The sequence below is a fragment of the Sminthopsis crassicaudata genome, chromosome 3 (genome assembly GCF_048593235.1).
Source record: "Sminthopsis crassicaudata isolate SCR6 chromosome 3, ASM4859323v1, whole genome shotgun sequence".
NCBI lineage: Eukaryota > Metazoa > Chordata > Mammalia > Dasyuromorphia > Dasyuridae > Sminthopsis > Sminthopsis crassicaudata.
This window is the reverse complement of record NC_133619.1, coordinates 266,355,079-266,374,977: the sequence shown is the minus strand read 5'-3', so window position 1 is coordinate 266,374,977 and position 19,899 is coordinate 266,355,079. Positions and strand designations below refer to the sequence as shown.

Here is a 19,899-nt window from a genome sequence, read left to right as displayed (position 1 = left end):
TATACATAACAAGTTCAGTTTTAGACATGTTGAGTTTTTGACATCATGAGTTTGAGATTTTTAAACTTAAAATGAGTTTAAGATGTTTAGTTCAAGATGTTCAATAGTCAATTGGAAATGGGACATTGATGGTTAGAGGAGAGGTTGGAGCTAGATAGTATATTTGAGAAGTATCAGCCTATAGATGGTAATTGAATACATGGGAGATAATTCTACCAGGTCAAATAGTATAGAGGGAATAGAGAAGAAATGCTTGAACACATCCCACAGTGATACCCACAGACCAGGAGAAAGATCCAATAAAAGTAACTAAGAAGTAGTGATTCAGAAAGATAGGAGAATAGAGCCAGTGTCTATGAATATCACAGCAAAGAAGGTTAAAAAGAGAGTAAGAGAAAGAAAGTAGAAATAACTGTTGTAGATGGCCTTCTTAAAGAGTTTAATCATGAGAAGGAGGAGGAGACATATGGGACAGTAGCAATGGATGGGTCAATTGAGGGTTTTCGAAGATGGGAGAGAAAGAGGCATGAAGAAATTACAGATGAATGAGAAGGGAGCTATCTTGCTGGAGGAGACAGGATGTACTGGAATCACTTGTGTTTGCCTTGGTGAGAAGAAGTACCCTGCCTTATATGTGAGACAGGTGAAAGAGGAGATGTTGTCCGGGTGATATGAGATGAGAAGTTGGGGAGAAAAGGGAACTCAGTGAACGCGCTCTCTCTCTCTCTCTCTCTCTCTCTCTCTCTCTCTCTCTCTCTCTCTCTCTCTCTCTCTCTCTTTTTTGTTGAGGAAAAGTAGAATAGGTCGGGAGAGATGAGTAAATTTAGGAATTGGGGGGGGGTAGGGTGAGAAGGGGTGATTGGTATGTTTGCTGAAATGCCCTAATAGGAGGGGAGGAGTTGGAAAGGAAACTGAACTAACTATAGAAAGAAGAGGAGTATCCTGGTGGTCTGTGTTCAGAAGATACCACAAGTTGGATTAGCCAGATTAGATTTCTATCAGAAATACCGGGTGGGTATTATTAAGAAAACCATAAACATTATTGGTCTTTTGACCAAATCAGCTCCATTTGTTCAATAATGAATAGAACCAGCTACACCCAGCAAAAGAACTCTGGGAAATGAGTATGAATACATAGAATTCCTAGTCCCTCTATTTTTGTTCACCTGCATTTTTTATTTTCTTCACAGGTTAATTGTACATTATTTCAAAGTCTGATTCTTCTTGTGCAACAAAATAACTTTATGGATATGTATACATATGTTGTATTTAACATATATATTAACATATTTATATGTATTGGTTTACCTGCCATCTGGGAGAGGGGTGGGGTGAAGGAAGGGAAAAATTGGAACAAAAGGTTTTGCAATTGTCAGTGTTGAAAAATTACCCATATATATATATATATATATATATATATATATATATATATATATATATATATCTTGTAAATAAAAAGCTATAAAAATGTCACTTTAAAAAAAATGATAAGGAGTAGAGCAGCTAGGGGGTACAGTGAATAAGAGTGCTGGACCAGAAATTAGGAAGACTTCTTTCTGAGTTAATATCCAGGGTGTGGTTTCTGGGCAAGTCACTTAACCTGTTTCCCTCAGTTCCTCTCTCTCTTTTTTTTTTTTTTTTTTTTAAAGAAAAGAAAATGAGTTGCAGAAGGAAATGGCAAATCACTCCGCTTATCTTTGCCAGGAAAACCCCAGAATGGGTCACAAAGAGTCAGATGTGGCTGACCACAAAGTGGGTCTTGAAAAGTCAGATATAAATGAAAACAATTAAGCATCAACAAAACATATCTAAAGTCAGGAGTTAGTATTACATGTGATGGGAACTTTTTTAATAAGATAAGAAAGATGTTCATTTTTATATAACATGATTTTTAAGTTGATTTCCAAATTCTGTCCCTTCCTACCCACTGAGAAGGCAAGTAAAAATTATATCCATTATACAGGTGAAATTATGTGAAACATTTTCATGTTAGCCATATTGCCTTTTTTTTTTTTTTTTTTTTTAAGCAAGAAAATAGTGCTTCATATTGCATTCAGATTCATTAATTCTCTCTCTGGAGGTGGATAGCATTTTTTTCCATCATGAGTCTGTTGGAATTGTTTTGAGTTGTTAGATTGCTCAGAATAGCCAAGTCTTTCATAAGTGATCACCACAAGATTCATTAGATTGGGTGTTGGATAACTCTAAAGAGAGCAGTTTTGCTTTTTTGTTTGTTTGTTTGTTTTTGACTTGCTGTAGACAACAGTACTTTTATTATTATTATTATTATTTTGGTTATACATGTTAAAATATATGTTAAATCCAATATATGTTAAATCCAATAAAAATATATAAACATATTTTTACATTCATCTTACTGCATAAGAAAAATCAGATCAAAAAGGAAAGAAAATGAGTAAGAAAACAAAACGCAAGTGAACAATAACAAAAAGAGTGAGAATGTTATGTTGTGATCCATACTCAGTTCCTACAGTTCTCTCTGGTTCTCTTTATCACAAGATCAATGGAACTGGCCTCAATCATCTCACTATTTGAAAGAGTCAAGTCTATCAGAATTGATCTTCGTGTTATATTACTGTTGCCCTATACAAACATCTCCTGGTTTGAACAGTTTTACTTGTGATGAAATCAAAAATCAGATCGCCCCAGAAGACTTAGTGAGAGGAGGGCACTGAGTGTATATGACTTTCTTATAGAGTTTAAACAACAAAGAGGAAAACAAATATAGGACGGTAATTGTGATCTAGGGAGAGTTTTTTCCGGAATAAGGAAAACATGACTGTGTTTGTAAACATTATGGAAGCTGTAGGGATGAAGGGAGGAAAAAGAGAGGATGATAATGAGAGAGAAGTGGCTTTGACGGTAATGAGGAGACAACAAAGGAGAAGGAGCAGTCAGGTAAGTGGGAGGAGAAAGAAGCAGAGAAGAGAGTATATGTGGAAAGGTCAGATGGGTGGATTAAGAAAAGGGTATTAAATTTGGCAAACAAGATGATTGCTAACTTTTGTTTTTATTTATTTTTTAAAGTTTATTTTTAATACACATTGTTTTATGAATTGTGTTGGGAGAGAAAAATCAGAACAAATGGGGAAAACCATGGGAGAGATAAAAAAGAAAAACAGAAAAAAGAAGTGAACATAGCATGTATTGATTTACGTTCAGTCTCTAGTTCGTTCTCTAGTTGCAGATGGCATTTTCTGTCCAAAGATTATTGGAATCCTTTTGGATCACTGAACTATTTAGAAGAACCAAGTCTTTCATAGTTGATCATCATACATTCTTGATGTTATTGTGTATAATGTATTCCTGGTTCTGTTTATTTCGCTCAGCATCAGTTCCTGTAAATCTTTCCAGGCCTTTCTATAATTAGCTTATTCATAATTTTTTATAGAAAAATAATCCATTACCTTCATGTGCCACAACTTGTTCAGCATTCCCCAATTAATGGGCATCCACTCCTTTTCCAATTCTTTGTTACCCAAAAAAGAGTTGCTGTAAACATTTCTGCACACATAGGTCCTTTTCCTTTATGATTTCCTTGGGATATAGACCCAGTCATGATTGGTAACTTTGGAGAGAGCAATTTCAAGTTGAAAACCAGAGTTCAGAAAAGAGGCAGACATAGCTGGCTTTCTCAAATGGTTTAGTCACAAAGGGGAGGAAGGACATAAGATAGTAGGAGTGGTAAGAATCATTTAAGTGTTAAGGGTAGACAGACACAGGCATGTTTGTAGGTTACAAGGAAGCAAATAGAGATTGTTTGAAGTTGACTGAGGGGGAATTATAGAAAAGAAAAGCTGTTTGAGAAGACAGGTTATAAGACAAGGATATTTGCAGAGTATAAGAGGAGGATATAATTAATTAGCATTTCTCAGATCAAACCCTGAAAAAATTGTAGAAGGATATAGTGGTTTGGAATAGCCATTATGATGAATAAGATAGAATTGATTAGAGAATTGTAAGATTATTGTGCTATGGTGAGAGCACATTTGAAATTATGTATCATAAATGTTTAATGTAATTCTCAATCCATACTTCCTTCTATTTATTTATTCCCAGAACTCCTTTTCTCTCTGTAATGATCCTCCTTTTCAAGTTCCTTTCTATTTGATGATTCCTGCTCCTTAGTTTGACTCGATTTATTTTGAGCCATAGATGATAATGGATGAATTAAAAAGTTCATAAATTTTTCTACTATATTGAATGGCTCTATTTGAGCTCAGATAACCCAAACTGATATGTGAACTTTTAAAGGTGCGCTTGCCCCCCTTCCCTTTTACCTACATTATTGCCTATCCATTCCCAGCATATTACTAATCCCCATCTTTACCTTCCCCCCCCTTTTTTTTCTAGAATAGCATGTACAGGTGGAAAGGCAACTCTGAGACCATCATCTCTAACTCCCCCACATCCCAGATGAGGAAAAACTGGACTCAGAAAGGTTTAAATGACTTGTCTAACATTGATTAGTGCCTACGTTCCTTGACTAAACTCAGTGTTGTCTTGGGAATGCTGTGTACTAGTTATCCAATGGAATATGATTAGCAATTTATACCCATGACGTCTCAGCCCTTTCTTTTCTATTAATGGAAATAACTGATGTCCTTTGAGGTTTGGCAATTAGTCCCAACAAAGTTGGTATTTGGTCTGTGTTTACCAGTCATTCGTGATCACTAGATGTATAAAAATGTAATGTCAAATTTAGAATGTTGAATTCTCTCTCTCTGTTGAAGGAGTTCAGTGTAGTTTGACAGACATTGAGTGCTTACTGTTTTCAGTGAGCTGTGCCAGTCGTGGAGTTGCTTGCTTTCTACTAGGAAATACAACATAGATGTAGATAATTTTACACAAAGTAAGTAATATTAGGGGAGCACTAGCTGAGAAGGGAGATCTAGAAAGTTCAGTTACTTTTGTGTATGTGAGTCTTGCTCCAGTCAAATGAAAACATGATCAAAACATATCTTATTCATTATAATGGCTATTCCAAAGCACTATATCCTTCTACAAATTTCCATGTCACAACCTCTCAGCTAAAGCTATTATATCGTACTTCACTGAAAAAATTGAGACCATTCTTCGAGAAATGTCATCCTCTTTTAATCCTTTTCATCTCCTATCACTAAACGTTATAAATTAAGCAGTTGTAAACAGTTATAAATTTTACTTTTATCTATATGATAAGCTCTTAATTCTGAGACTCTAATAAGCTCTTAATTCTGAGACTCTAATTCTGGTTTTCCCAGGGTAGACTTTTTGTAGGGTAGAGATCAGCACATCGAATCTTCCTCTAATCTGTATCTTGTCACTCTCAAGGAGGGGTAAATGTGTTCCCCCGTGATCTTTTTTGTTACAAAAACTCAAATCTGAACATCTCACTGAAGTATGTCTTTTACTCCTTTCATCAACCTATGCCTTTCAATTCCCTGTTTTCCTGACCTCACAATTTGCTTTTACTGCTATTAGTCATATTTTACATTTTCATTGAGATTTGTCAAGGCAGATTTTCTTTTAACCTTTCATCTGTATTGCCAATTTTGTCATCAAAATCTTGTGGTTAATATCTACCAAGAAGAAAAATTCCTTTATATTTTCCCTCCTCCACAGGAAAATATGGGGATGAAGGGATTGGAATGTAGGGGGTAGAGCTGCAAGGAAATTGGGAACAAAACTAGATGAGAATGATGAATCAGAAAGATAGCTTTTTTTGGGGGGATATTTACCTGTTTTTTCCTTCCATCTATCAGTTTCACTTGCTCTGGCATTTAATTTACTTGCTACCATAGTAACCAGGCCTCTTGCTAATCTTCCCCTTTTCCTTTCCTTTTTTCTTCTTCTGTCTTACGTATGTTTGAGGGGGAGGACATAAGTGGAAATCTACCAGTAAAAGAGTTTGCTGAATTTGGAAAGACCTTAGAAAGGTACTATGCCTAAATCTTTGTTGGATACAGTAATGTCACTTGCTTGTAACCTATTGGATTAAAATATAAATTTTTATATATTCTTGTTAAAATAATATTAATATTAATTATAAATCGTTTATGATTATTGCCAAAATTCCTTTCTGAATTCTTATCCAAATAAGGTCCTTTAACCTAAAGTTCTTAAGAAATTCAACAATTTGTTGCAGTAATTCAGTGAGCATTGATGAAACCCCTATTTTTATGCAAGACATACTAGGCTTATGAAGGATTATTGCTTTGATACTTCAGTGGATATGTGAATGTTTTCTTTGATGGATACTGTCTTCAGTATACTGTTACATATCACAAATCCATCAATACCTTCTTATCTTATTTCTTATTTTATTCCTATTCTTAAGGGGTTCACAGATTAAAGATGTCATTGAGATTTTAACTTGGGCCATTTGAAGTATTGGAAAGGTTAGAGGAGACAATCTATGGGTATCTTGTCCGACTTCAACCCCTCTAGTAGAAGGACAGTGTTTAATCTTCTAAGCTGATAGCAAAAGCATTTGGTGCATCATACCATTGGCACACAGTCACCTACTGAGACTTAAGGGAGAGGTGGGATCTAGGAATTTGTCTCTATCCAAAATACACTGGAAATGGGCAGATACAGTAGTTCATAAATAGGGTAGTTCATAAATAGGGTTAGGATGGAAGCAAATCAGGATCAAGTGTGGAAGCAGTCTTATCAACAGGAAGTAGAAGAGATTGTCTGGAGTATTTGCTAAGATTATAGGATAAATTATTCTAAGCTTGGAGCAGTGCTAATGCTGGAAGCTAATGGGAACTAATGCTGGGAGGAAGTTAGAAACTCTTTCCAAATGTATGCAACATTGCCAATCTGGAAAAAGGATTTGTTTGTACCTCTGTTCCATGCATTATCATTAGAAGTCACATCAGTGACCTTTGTGATTCAAGAAAATGAGGCATTTGATTAACAGACAAGTCTGATGCCATTTGTTGTTTCCCCTCCCAGCTCTCCAGTTTTAAAAAGTGGCATTGAGGAAGATTAACATTGTACTTGTTGTCCAGATATGAGTTTGAATCACTTTTCTGCTGTGTACTCACCTGTATGATCTTAGAAAAGCCTTCACCTTTCTGGGCTTGTTTCCTCATTTATAAGAGGAGAAAATTAGGGTTATATAATCACAAAGATTTCTTCCATTTCAAACCTAAAATCATTGTTTTGGAAATAAGATGAAATAAGAAGGGAAATGTCTCTAGTTTTGTGCCTTTAGTTCTTAGGGCTTAACATTAGAAATGTACAATATCAGAGCTTAAATAGGACTCTTGTTTACAAGATTCTCTTTCTTCCTTCCCTTCAGTTATCAGTTTATTAAAAGTGTACAAGTCTTTTTATTTTAAAAAGAAGAAAATGATTCTCAGAGGACTCTGAATTTAGAAAAGTTTTTACAAAATTATTTTTATTTAGGATTGTAGAAATGACCTGAACTATTTCAAATAATATCTTTTTGGTCTCTTTTTTGTTTAAAAAGATCTGCCAACCAATTGTATAGTCCATCTTTATTATTTAAAAAAAGATTTTTAAAAGAAATTCTTGGATTTTGAAAGTATACAATAAAAAGGCTTTTGCAAAAACCTCTCCTTTACTTAATTAGCCTTTTCCTCAACAGTGTGTGTGTGTGTGTGTGTGTGTGTGTGAGAGAGAGAGAGAGAGAGAGAGAGAGAGAGAGAGAGAGAGAGAGAGAGAGAGAGAGAGAGAGATCTATTACTTTAGTATTTGAATTGTGGGGTAAATCATTAATTATAGTGTAGCAGTGGAGTTTTTTTTAATTGATCCCTTCCTCTATTGAAATCCTTCCTCATATTAAAGAAAAACAGTTAAGCAAAGCAAAACTGACTTGATAAAACAATCTTGTAGAATGATTATATAGCACTCTCCACCCATAAAGAAGTTCAGTTCACACAAAGCTGTCTACTGCTGACATTTTTAAAAGGGTACAAAGGTTGGTTACCTTCTCAGATACCTAGCAACACTTAAGGTAGCATAATATGTTTTAGGTACACAATACATGCTCAGACATGATTACTTATTTTTATTTCTTCCATAAACTTATTACGTTATGTCCCAATTGAGGCTTATTGTCCTTGATTAATTTCATTGCTTCTCCAATTGGCCAAGGAATTTTTTTTCTCCATTCTTAATTCTCAAGTGAGTTGCCACTATAATTGGCTGCTCTGTTTAATCTGTCATCCAAATTCTTGACAACAGTGATTAAGCAGTCCAGATCCTGAAGTGGGCATTAAAAAACATTCCAAGAAAAAGTAGTTGTTAAATCCCCCCTTTTTTGGAGACTTTACCAAAGGTATAGCATCATATATTTAGAGATATACTAGATCTTAGAATAGAGATCTTAAAAGGTGATCAAGTTCAAATCCCAAATTGTATGTTTCTGAGAGGCTGTTAGACAGTGAAAGTGTGTTAATTTGGAGTGAAGACCTTGGGAAATTGTATCTGGGGTCTGAATTCCATCTATTACCTTGAGCAAATCACTTAATCTCTATAACATCTCTAAAATGTATATTTTAAATCCTCTGATATGAAGGAAGGAGTTGGGATGGAAAAGAACATTGGGAGCCAGATACTGAACTTATTGAGAAAGAAGGATGATTGAGTTGGAAATCAATTGGTGACTGCAAAAAGCTAGACAAATGGAATGAACCTGGAAATATGAGAGGTTGTTGAATGAGGGTAAAAATTTCCTTGAGAAGTAAGAAATTTATAAATATACAGCAGTGGCAAGGTTCTGAATCACAGGAATCAGAAAACTTTGAGGCAGAAATTTACATCCTTATTAATTTGCAGCTAAGGAAAGTAAGAATAAGTGTTTGAGGGTGATGTCCAGACTAGGAGTTCTTCATTGTGTCATGAACTCTTTGGCAGTCTCATGAAGCTTGTCGACCCCTTTTCAGAATAATATTTTTCAGTTAATAAAGTGAAATATATAACTGAAATCTAGTTATTATTTAGAAAAAAATTCCATAGACCTCAGCTTAAGGATTTCTGATCCAGATAAAGCAACTAGAAATATTGGAATTATAAGATCACAGAGTTAGAGTTTGAATGGATCTTAAAAGTCAACCACTATAATTCCTAATTTTTATGAATGAGAAAAATAAAGGCTAGTCACTTGTAGGTTGCATAAATAGTTAAATGTGTTAGCTGAAATTCCAGCATTGTTCCTCTAATTACAAATCCAGTATCTTTTTCACTATATAATTTCAGTAAGCAATTTCTTTGGATCTTGAAACCCTGTGTAGCGTTGTTACATAGAAAAGTATAATCATTGAGATGTTCAACCAACTGGTGGTATGTTCTGGGGTTGTTACCAAATGTGGCGATTTAAAACTTAAGAATTAGCCAAGATGTATTGATGCATAAGATTATGTATTTGTAGACATGGTGTCAGGAATTCACAATCCATTTTAGTAGCCTATAATCAATCAACATTTATTAAATGCCCATTGTGTGCCAGGCACTGTGCTAAAGTGCTGTGGATACAAATATGAAAAAAAAGTAAGACAATCTCTTGTCTTCAATGAACTTTTTATGTAATAGAAGGCAAAACAATGTGCTCAACGTGAAGGCAAGGTGCATAAGTCAGAGAAAATGCCAAAGTAATGCAGCCAGGTGAGGAAATGCTAATTCATCTTCCACACAGCCTGCCTCTTTAATGCATCTTGTCAGGCACCCCCATACACATGGATTTACCTTAAATGTGTGCATTCTCTACTCCACTAAAACAATAATGAGCTAGTGAAGAATATGGTCTTGGAATCTGAGATACCAATCATTTATTCTGATCCATATCTGAGCAAGAAATCCCCTCTTAAGATATCTTTACATCGTGGGGCCAAGGAGAACAAATCTAATCCTTTTTCCTCATGACTTCTTTTACATTTTTGAAGCCAGCTGTCATATTTCTTATTCCCTTTTGCCCTCATCTTCTAGACTAAATATTATCAGTTCTATATGCACAAAGGGCTATAATACTTTGCATATACCCTTTGATCCAGCAGCCTCACCATTGAGTCTATATCCCAAAAAGATCATACAAGAGGGAAAAGTATCCACATGTACAAAAATGTATGTGGTAGCCTTTTTTGTAGTGACTAGAAATTGGAACCTGAGTGGATGCTCATCAGTTGGGGAATGGCTGAATAAGTTGTGCTATATGAATGTTATTGGATATTATTGTTCTATAAGAAATAACGCACAGGCTGATTTCACAGAGGCCTGGAGACACTTAACATAAACTGATACTAAGTGAAATGAGTAGAACCAAGAGAACATTGAGCACAACAACAAGGTTATATGATGATCACCTCTGATGGATTTGGTTCTTTTCAACAATGAGGGGATTCAAGATAATTTCAATAGACTTGTGATGGAAAGAGCCATTTGCATCCAAAGAGAGAACTATAGAGACTGAATAAGGATCAAAGCATAGTATTTTTCACCTTGTTGTTTGTTTGCTGTTTTCTTTCTTTCTTATCTTTCCCCCCCCCCCTCTCTTTTGATCTGATTTTTCTTGTACAGCATGATGAATATGGGAATTTGTTTAGAAGAGTTGCACATGTTTAACCTATATTGGATTGCTTGCTGTCTAGGGATGGGGTCGGGGGAGTAAGGAGAGAAGAAAGAAAAATTTGGAACACAAGGATTTGCAAAGGTGAATGTTGAAAACTCTTTGCATATATTCGGAAAAATAAAAAGTTATTACCAAAATGTTTTAAAAGAAGAAAAAAGTACATGATATAAATAGGTAAATGAATGAATAAATAAATATTACCAGTTCTTGTCAACCAATTCTGATATTGTTTAATTGCAAATAAATTGACCTCAAGACGGTCAACCAAAATTTTTTTAAAATTATTTTTTGTAATAATTGTATATTCTCCCAATTACATGTTAAAACAGTTTTTAATATTTTAAAAAAGTTTGACTTCCAAATTCTGTCACTTCTCCCCTCCTTTCCCATATCCCTTCATAAGATAGTAAGCAGTCTGATAGAAGTTACACATGATTACACATGTGTGATCATGTAAAACATTTCCATATTAATAACTTTGTACAAGAAGATAAAAAAAAAAGAAATAGGAAGAAAGAATAAATGAAAGAAAGAAAAGAGTACAATAGTATGCTTCTGACTGTATTCAGATAAAACCAATTCTTTTTGTGGAGTTGGATAGCGTGCTTCATTGCTGAGAATAGTTATTCAAAATTCTTCATCTCATAGTATCACAGTTACTGTGAATAGTGTTTTCTGGTTCTGCTTACTTCACTTTGCATCAGTTCAGGTAAGTTTTTCCTGAAATTATCTTGCTTGTCTTTTTTTGTAGCACAATATTCCATCACAGTCATATATCACAACTTTTTCAGCCATTCTCCAGTTGATGGCACCTCCTCAATTTCCAATTCCTAGCCACCACAAAAAGAGCTGCTGTAAATATTTTTGTTCAAGTAGGTCCTTACTCCTTCAATCCTACCTTTTTCAAAGATCACTTTGGGAAATAGACTTAGCAGTGGTATTGTTGTATCAAAGGGGTATGTACAGTTTTATACCCTTTGGCGATAGCTCCAAATTGTTTTCTAGAACAACCAATAAAATTTTAATGAAAGTTGTAGAGATATAGTAGAATCAAGAACTAGACTTAGAATGATAACATCTAAACTCAAATATTGGCTCTAGCAATTTCTTTTCTGGCTTTAGATAGGTCATTTCACTTCTCAAGGCTCAGTAGCCTTATAAAATGGAAGTAATTATACTTGTACTATCTCCTGTATAATAAGATTGCTTTTTATAATATGTTTCCTCTCTTTGTGTTCTCTTGCAGCATATTTTGAGTGTTTATTTTTTTAGCAACTAAAAATTTTTTTAGCAGTTCTTTTTCTTCCCTTTTAATTGTCAGGCCATTATCCAGAATCTTGGCATTGACCATATGGTGTGCCTGTTTAACATTTCAAATTGTCATAAATCCTAGACTGTTTTCTTTCTTTTTCTTTCTCCCTCCCTCCCTTCCTTCCTTCTTCCCTTCCTTCCTTCTTTCTTTCCTTCCTTCCTAAGTTGTCCTGATAATATTTTTAAAAAATCTCTTTACAAGACTTTATACTGTTTGGGTGTCCAGTTGAGGATACCAGTTGTTCCTTGAAAGTACAGTAATCTTGATTTAATTCTTATATTTAGAGAAATAAGAAAATATGTTTTGGTCATTTCCTTATTTTTGATGCTATTATCTTTTTCCCTCTTTTTCAGATAAAGATCATAGGATTATATGATCATAGATCTAGATAAAATGAATTTTAAAAAAAATGTGTTTTGTACAAAGAATATTCCAAGCTTATTGCTGGAAATGCTTCAGTTAGAATTACCACAGGGAAATGCTTTTTTGTTAGAAAAAACTGAAACCCAAATGTGTAGTATAGCTACCAAACCAAGAGGCAGTGGTCAACTAGAAATATTGTCATTTTAGTAAATCATTTTTGATTTATATATAATTTGCATGTCTTTTAATATGGAGTTATTTGGAATTACACTGTGATCTATCAAAAAATGATACTTTTATGGATATTTTTAAAGTTGCCAGCTTATTAAAACATAATAAAAATACATTTTTTGGTGGGGCATCCTCATATTTCTCCAGATTCAACATATTTTCTGAATACATTAACAACTTTTCATTAGGATTTGTGGAAAGAAAGATTTCAGATGTTTAAGTAATTTTTCTTTAGTAATATAGACACAGATTTCATTAGAAAAATTTAGGAATAATTCCTTCAAGCTCTGGATTTTTCATGTTCTCTGTTTTATTTTGTCAAAAACCTTATATTGTTTCATTGGGATGATATCCATTGGTATATGAATCTATTGGGATGGATATCTCTGTCTTTAAGAAAGTTCTTCTGTTATTTCTGATTGAAATGGTAAACTGTGTTTTTGTTTCCTTCTAAACTTAATAGCCTGAGACTGCCACTGCCCTGAAGCGCACCTTACAAGCTCTGTTGGATAAAGGCGCAATAGTTCGAAATTTGGAAAACCTGGGTGAAAGGGCACTTCCATATAAGATCTCTACACATAATCAACGCCATCACAGAGGATGGTAGGTTCTTCCTATATCACTTGTAAAACATCTTTAGTATAAGCTAGCTCAAAAGATAATATTGTTTAATTCAATGTAGAGAGATTCCTGTTATTGTATGCATTATAATGAATTTATTATAATAATATGATTTCATTAGTACATGGAGCTCCATTGCAGGTTAATATAGTAGAATACATTGGACAAATTCTTTTGTCTGGAGTGTCTTTTTATATGACTTACCAATTCATTGATAAGGCAATTCCCCGTGAGAAAGTCTTTTTTTTTTTTTTTTTTTTAACCCTGATAGACACTATCTTGCAACTTAGTGTCTTAGAAAGTTGCCTGGAGGGACTGAGAATTTAAGAGACTTGTCATAATATCTGTATGTGTGTGTTAAAGGGGACAGGCAAGGTGGGAGTAGGACTTAAAAGTAATCCATGTTTCACTGTTTCCGTGTCCAACTCTCTGTGCATTATGCTACACTGCTGCTCAAAAAAATACAAAATTAGGTCATGTTGGGAGTTGAAATTACCTAGGACCATAGAATTTAGAGATTTAAATTTTTAAATTAAAATTGTAATTTATAGGATTTATTTTTAATTTATGGGGTAATTTATTGGATTTAATTTATGGGCTTTCACTTTAAATTGCAAATCTATTATTTGTAACTTGCTTTTCCTTTTAAAATTGTCATGTAAATCACCACTAACACTCCCCCCCCCCTTTTTTTTTTTTTTTTTTAAGATTTAGAATTAAAAGGGACCTTTGAGATTACTTAGTCTAATTCTCAGTTTAGGGATGAGGGAACTGAGACCCACAGAAATGACATGATAGGGTCCCACAGGTAGTAAATACCTGAGTTGTAATTCTGGTTTAAGTCTCTTAATTTGTTATTGTTTAGATGTGGTTCGTATCTAATGATTTTCAATGTGACTTCTAATTCTGAAATGCTGCTGCCCAATCCAGTGATCTATCCTCTACTATTGATGAAAAATTATAATAAAATTCATCTTTTTTTAAAAGGCAAAAGATTTATATTATCTGAAGAGAAACCAGAGTATAAAACTCTTCTTTTTTATATCTAAGAGCTTAACTCCTTTCTCTTGTATTTTGAACATTTCCATTAGCAATGTTTTGTCAGTATACTGGTTGGATTATTTCTAAATGTATGGATTGCAGTAATTACTGAAATGTACTGTCTAAGATTAATTGATTGATTTGTAGAATTTACCCACATATAGCCACTACCTAATCCAATTTACTTTACTATTTGCTTCCCTACAACAAATACTAACTTCCTTTTTATAGTTACATTTAATTTTTTTAATGAACAAAAGTCTGTTCTTTCTCTCATATATATCTCTTCATATCTGTATCATTTATTTATGTAGTTGAGCAAAACAAATTCTTACATTGGCTATTTTCAAAGAATATGTCTCATTCTGTATACTGAATATATCACCTTTGTGTTAAGATAGGTATTGGCACTTCATCATCAGCCCAGCCACAATTTTGTGATTGTTCATTGAGTTCATCAGAGTTCTAAGTCTTTCAACATTGTTTGTTTTTACAATGTGATTATTGTTTTTATAAATTGGGATTCTGCCCACTTTTCTCTGCATCAGTTCATTTACCATTTTTCTGAAGCAGGTATTAAAGATTTGATGCTATAGTGTTGAGTCTCTTAGCAGCAATACATTAGGTTTAAATGGCTGTCTTAATGTTTCTGTAATTTATCCCATGTCTGATGGATTTTTGCTCCCTTTTTCATATATCCCAATCTTAGTCATCTGAGGATAAACATGTGTTTTGGGGATGGGGATGGGGATGGGGATGGGAATGGGGAGACATGGGAGATATCGAAATCAGATGTTAAGACTGCCTATGGCATGTGTTATACCAAGCTGTCCTTCCTATGGTATTGAAGCTGTGTATATAATGCATGAGAGATTTTCCTTCTCTCCATGTGCCAAAATATAAAAAAGATGATCCTTCTCAAAAGGAAAATCCTTCCCAAATGGAAAGCTGGAGAATTGATGACAGAATAAGGCACTGGATTGAATTTTTACAGTATATGTAAACCTTAGTCACAGGCAGATATTGTAAATTCCATCTTCTGGTTGTTTAACCTTGTTAAGCAGTAAAAGGCTGGTGTTGAACTCCTCAAGCAACTCTGAAATGAATTCTGGTGCTTAGTAAGGTCTGAGGGATGTTGCTAGGCAACTTGTAATGCACTGAGGCTATCCTATCTTGTGACAATCAAAATAACAATAAAGGGATTTTTGTTTGTTTCTATTAAAAGAAAACAAACAAATAAAACAACAACCACCCATAAACTGGATTGGTTTTGATAGTAAGGATGTAAATCTTTTTTTGTCAGTTATCCTAAAGCTAAGACTAGCATCTTCAAATGTTAGATCATAGAATCATTAACCAATCTCTGCCTAAATTCACCTCTGTTATATATATATATACAGTAGGGACAACCTCATTTCCATCATTCTCTGGTAATGTTGATTGAGTGCTCTTATGGATGCTCCAGGTGTTTAAATATTATGGCGTGATTCTGACTCACCTCATTTTTAGAGTTGGCTTCACTCCTTGATGGTGGATCCATCCTGTTGTAAAGGAGTGCTGTCTGAGACACATTAAAGGGTCATGCGTCTCAGTGTTAATGTGGCCTCATCTTACTATAAGAGCCAAATTTCTTTAGAGTTTATTCCTATTTCAGATTCCTGCCAGCATCCGAGATGAAAAACCAGATGGGAGGTACTGCTTAGGTCTCTATTTTGTGCATATTATCTGTACTCTACAGCTTTGCATGCCTGAGTTTTCTAAGTCTGGAGGCAGTGGGGTAGAAGGGGAAGGTTTTTGTTTTTTTGTTTTTTACTAGACTATTTACTAAAAATTCCTTTCAAATCCAGGAGCTTCAGAGAAAAATCTTTGTACTAAAAGTTATAGTGCTTCATGTCTTGTTTTGAAGCCCTTTCTAACTTGTCATCTCATTTTATTCTTATAACATTCCTCTATGTTGTTCTATATAGTGGTAGATGTTATCTCCATTTTACACATGACAGAAATTTAGACTCAGAGAATCAGGAATCTTATTTCCTTCCCCAAAATAATTTAGTTTTAGAATGATAATTTGTAAGGGAGAAGAATTCTTAAATGAACATTTTATTTTGTTTCTATAGAATGGTATTAATTGCTGAGGCCAGTTGCCAAACCGGAACCAAATGTAGCATAAAGAAGGTGTGTTTTGTGTGTGTGTGTGTGTGTGTGTGTGTGTGTGTGTGTGTGTGTGTGTGTGTGTAGTGAGTGTATGAGACAGACAGAAAGAAACAGATATTCAGAGTAGGAGAAAGAGGAAGAGGAAAAGAAAGAGATTTGTTTTTGATAAGTGGATTTTCAATTTTTATTAAAAATTGGGAAGACTTTTAGACTCGGTTTTTATTCTTTGGCCTTTGGAATCTTTGGGATTGAACATCATAGGATCATAGATTTTGAATTGTAAAGAACTCCAGATCCCATCTGATTTAACCCCTTCATTTTTGTGATTGAGAACACTAAGGTTTAGGAAAGTTAAGTGACTTTCCTAGAGCCTCACTGTGATAGTAAGTATCAGAGGTGGGATTCCAACCTTGATTTTCCTGATTTCAAATTCCTTCTTTTATCTACTTTGTCTTCAATTGATGGTCTCTGATGTTAATTAAATATAACAAATGATTGATTTATATCTAAAAATGTTGGCATATATTTTATACACCACTACAGACAATTTCCATGTTACAGATAAATTTTTTTTTATAGCAAAAATGTGTTCATAAGCTAATTGTCTGAAACTCAGAACTCATTTCCTCATATAAGAATGCATTTATTACGGTTATGTTCTCAGGCTTGCTCGGTCGATCAATAAGAAATTATTAGTCACCTACTATATAACAGGCACTGTCCTAGGTGCTGCATATATAAGAAAAATGTGACAATCTTTATTTTGAAGAAACTTATACTTCATTGTTTCCAATCTTTCACAAGAGTATATAGAGTTAAAGGATATACTTCTATAAGTATATGCAAACAACATAATTAAAGTAAGATAGTTTTCAAAGGGAGAAACTAAAATTAATGCATTCAGGAAAACTTTATGAAGAAGATTGAAGAAAGAATATTGTATGATGTGGGACCAAACATGGAGTGCATATTAGGCATGAAGAATGGTCAATTTGTCTGGACTGTGGAGTGTAAAAAATGAGAGTCATGTATTTTGAGGCTGAAAAGATGATCTGGGACCAAATGTTAGGAAGTTTAAGTTCTAAGCAGAGGAGTTTATAAGTGAGCCTAGAAGATAATAGGGAGAGACTATAGTTTATTAAGTAAGAGAGGGAACTGGTAAGATCATTGCTCAAGGAGAATCAGTCTGGCAATTTTGGAAGATAGATTAGAGAAGGAGAAGGGGGGACAAGTTCAGAGCATTTGAGGATGTTTGGTCACCAGCATGAATGTCGAAATCTTTTAGTGTAAGGACAAGAATTTCAGAGGAGAGGAAAAATAAGAATGAATTTCAGAAGAAAAATTGCTGAGCAGTGACTGCAAAGGGAGAATCTGAAAAGTGTCAGTATGGGGAGGAAGGAGTATTCAGATTCTTTAGGATCAGTGAATGAGGGTATGTGAGAATAGGTGCAGATTGTGCTAGAGAGCATTGCCAGGGGCTCAGTGTCATCAGGGGATAGTCAGGTCTCAATGCAAATGGATAAAAGGAGTATTGGAGGACAAGATCCAAAATTAAAGGAGGTTTGTTCATTATGAAACAAATTTCAAAGGGCATAGTGGAAAGGGGCAGAATTAGAGTGACATATGGAATAGGGTTGAGAAGGATGAAGGTGCAAGAATGTGGAACTAAGGTTTGGGAACAGGTTACTCCTAAGTAGCTAATGATTAAATAATAAAGAAATATGTGGTATAATCAGTAAGAGTACTGCACCTGATGTTTCAGATATTTGTTAGCTCTATTGTCCTGGACAAATCATTTAACATCTATTTCAGTTTTCTCATCTGAAAAATGGAGATAATAATTGTACCTACCTTCCAGACCTGTTGTGAGTGTAACAGAAGAAAATATTTATAAATAGTTTTATATAACTTAAATCATTATATAAATGTTAACTATTTTCATGGCTATTATGGAGTATACATGGGTATGTAAATTACTTGGGTTAAAGTTAATTCATTGCGACATAAAACAAATCTTATTTTTTTTTACATCTTTAAAACATTTTAAATGTGTTTTGTTTTCTTTTTTGCTACAATCACTTATTTTAAATTTTAAAAACAATATTTTGATATACACTCCTTAAATCATCATAGAATCACACTTAAAAACCATTATATGTTAAAGGTATGTCTGGATTTGATTATAACTTATAGGTAGTTTAAATTATATTTCTTGTTCTATCAATATGCATATCAAAGTTCATCATCTTAGTAATATGTACAAGACTCAGTGGAAATAAACCTTGATAAGTTTGATGCATTTTTTATAGGTTTGTGAAGATACAGCTATTACTAGTTCACTTGGACTAATTATGACAAGAGTTCTGTTATATGGCCTTAAATGAAATGTTTCATCAGTAAAAGTTAACTTTTTTCAGTCCAGTACTTTAGCTTTTGTTTTGTCTCATTTATAACGAGCATGTTTTCTTCATAGCAATGATCTTCTAGTTTAAAGAAACTTTTTTCATGTTACAGGGGAATTATTAACAATTCTTCCAGTTGCTATTTTCTGAGGATTGATTAGTTTGTCATAATTAGTTTTCATTTTCAGTTGCACTTTGGTATAAAATCCATTTTCATTGAGGATAAGAATGATCTTTCTAATTCTTGCCCTCATTAATTGTTGCAATATTGAAGTTTACTTAAAAATTTTAAAAATTATATTGTTTTTTATACAAGTTCCAAAATTTCTCTTCCTCTATATCTTCTCCATTCAAATGTGTGATATATGTTTACATATTATGTTCCTCATACATATGAAGGCATGTGTAACATATTTCCATATTAGCCATGTTATGAGAATAATAAAAAAAATATGCTTTAGTTTGCATTCAGAGCTTATTAGTTCTCCTTCTGAAAGTAGATAGCATTTTTCATCTTGAGTTCTTTGGAATTGTGTGGATCAGAGTAGTTAAAACTTTTCAGTTTATCATCATTACAATACTGCTATTGCTGTGTATATTATTCTCCTAGTTCTGCTCATTTCACTTTGCATCAGGTCATATAAATTGAATTATAATTTTTAAGAGCTACAACTTTCTTTTTAAAAAAATTTCAATAGTATTTTATTTTCCCAAATACACATATAGTTTTCAACATTGTTTTTGTAAGACTTTATGTTCATAAATTTTTCTCCCTTCCCTTACTTCCCCCATTCACAAGACAGCAAATAATCTGATACAAGTAAAATATGTGCAGTCCTTTTCAATATATTTCCATATTTGTTATGTTGTGTAAGAAAAATCAGAGCAAAAGGGAAAAAAACCATGAGAAAGAAAAAAGCAAAGAACAAAAAAGAGAAAATACTATGCTTCAATCCATATTTAGTCTCCATAGTTATCTCTCTGGATATGGATGGCATTTTCCATCTTAAGTCTATTGGAATTGCTTTGAATTACTGCATTGTTGAGAAGAGCCATGTTCATCAGTTGATCTTCACATAATCTTATTGTTACTATGTACAATGTTCTCTTGGTTCTGCTTGATTCACTCAGGATCAATTCATGTAAGTGTCTCCAGGCCTTTCTAAAATCAGCTT

The 19,899-nt window shown here is 33.7% G+C and overlaps 1 protein-coding gene across 1 annotated transcript in view; it reads left to right on the top strand.

Moving 5' to 3' along the window:
• Positions 1-19,899, top strand: part of SLC5A3 (solute carrier family 5 member 3) — a 72,989-nt gene that overhangs the window by 39,412 nt on the left and 13,678 nt on the right. Inside the window, exon 3 of the mRNA XM_074300698.1 lies at positions 12,970-13,109. Within this exon, the coding sequence (XP_074156799.1) occupies positions 12,970-13,109 (140 nt within the window). The remainder of the gene's footprint in view (positions 1-12,969; positions 13,110-19,899) is intronic.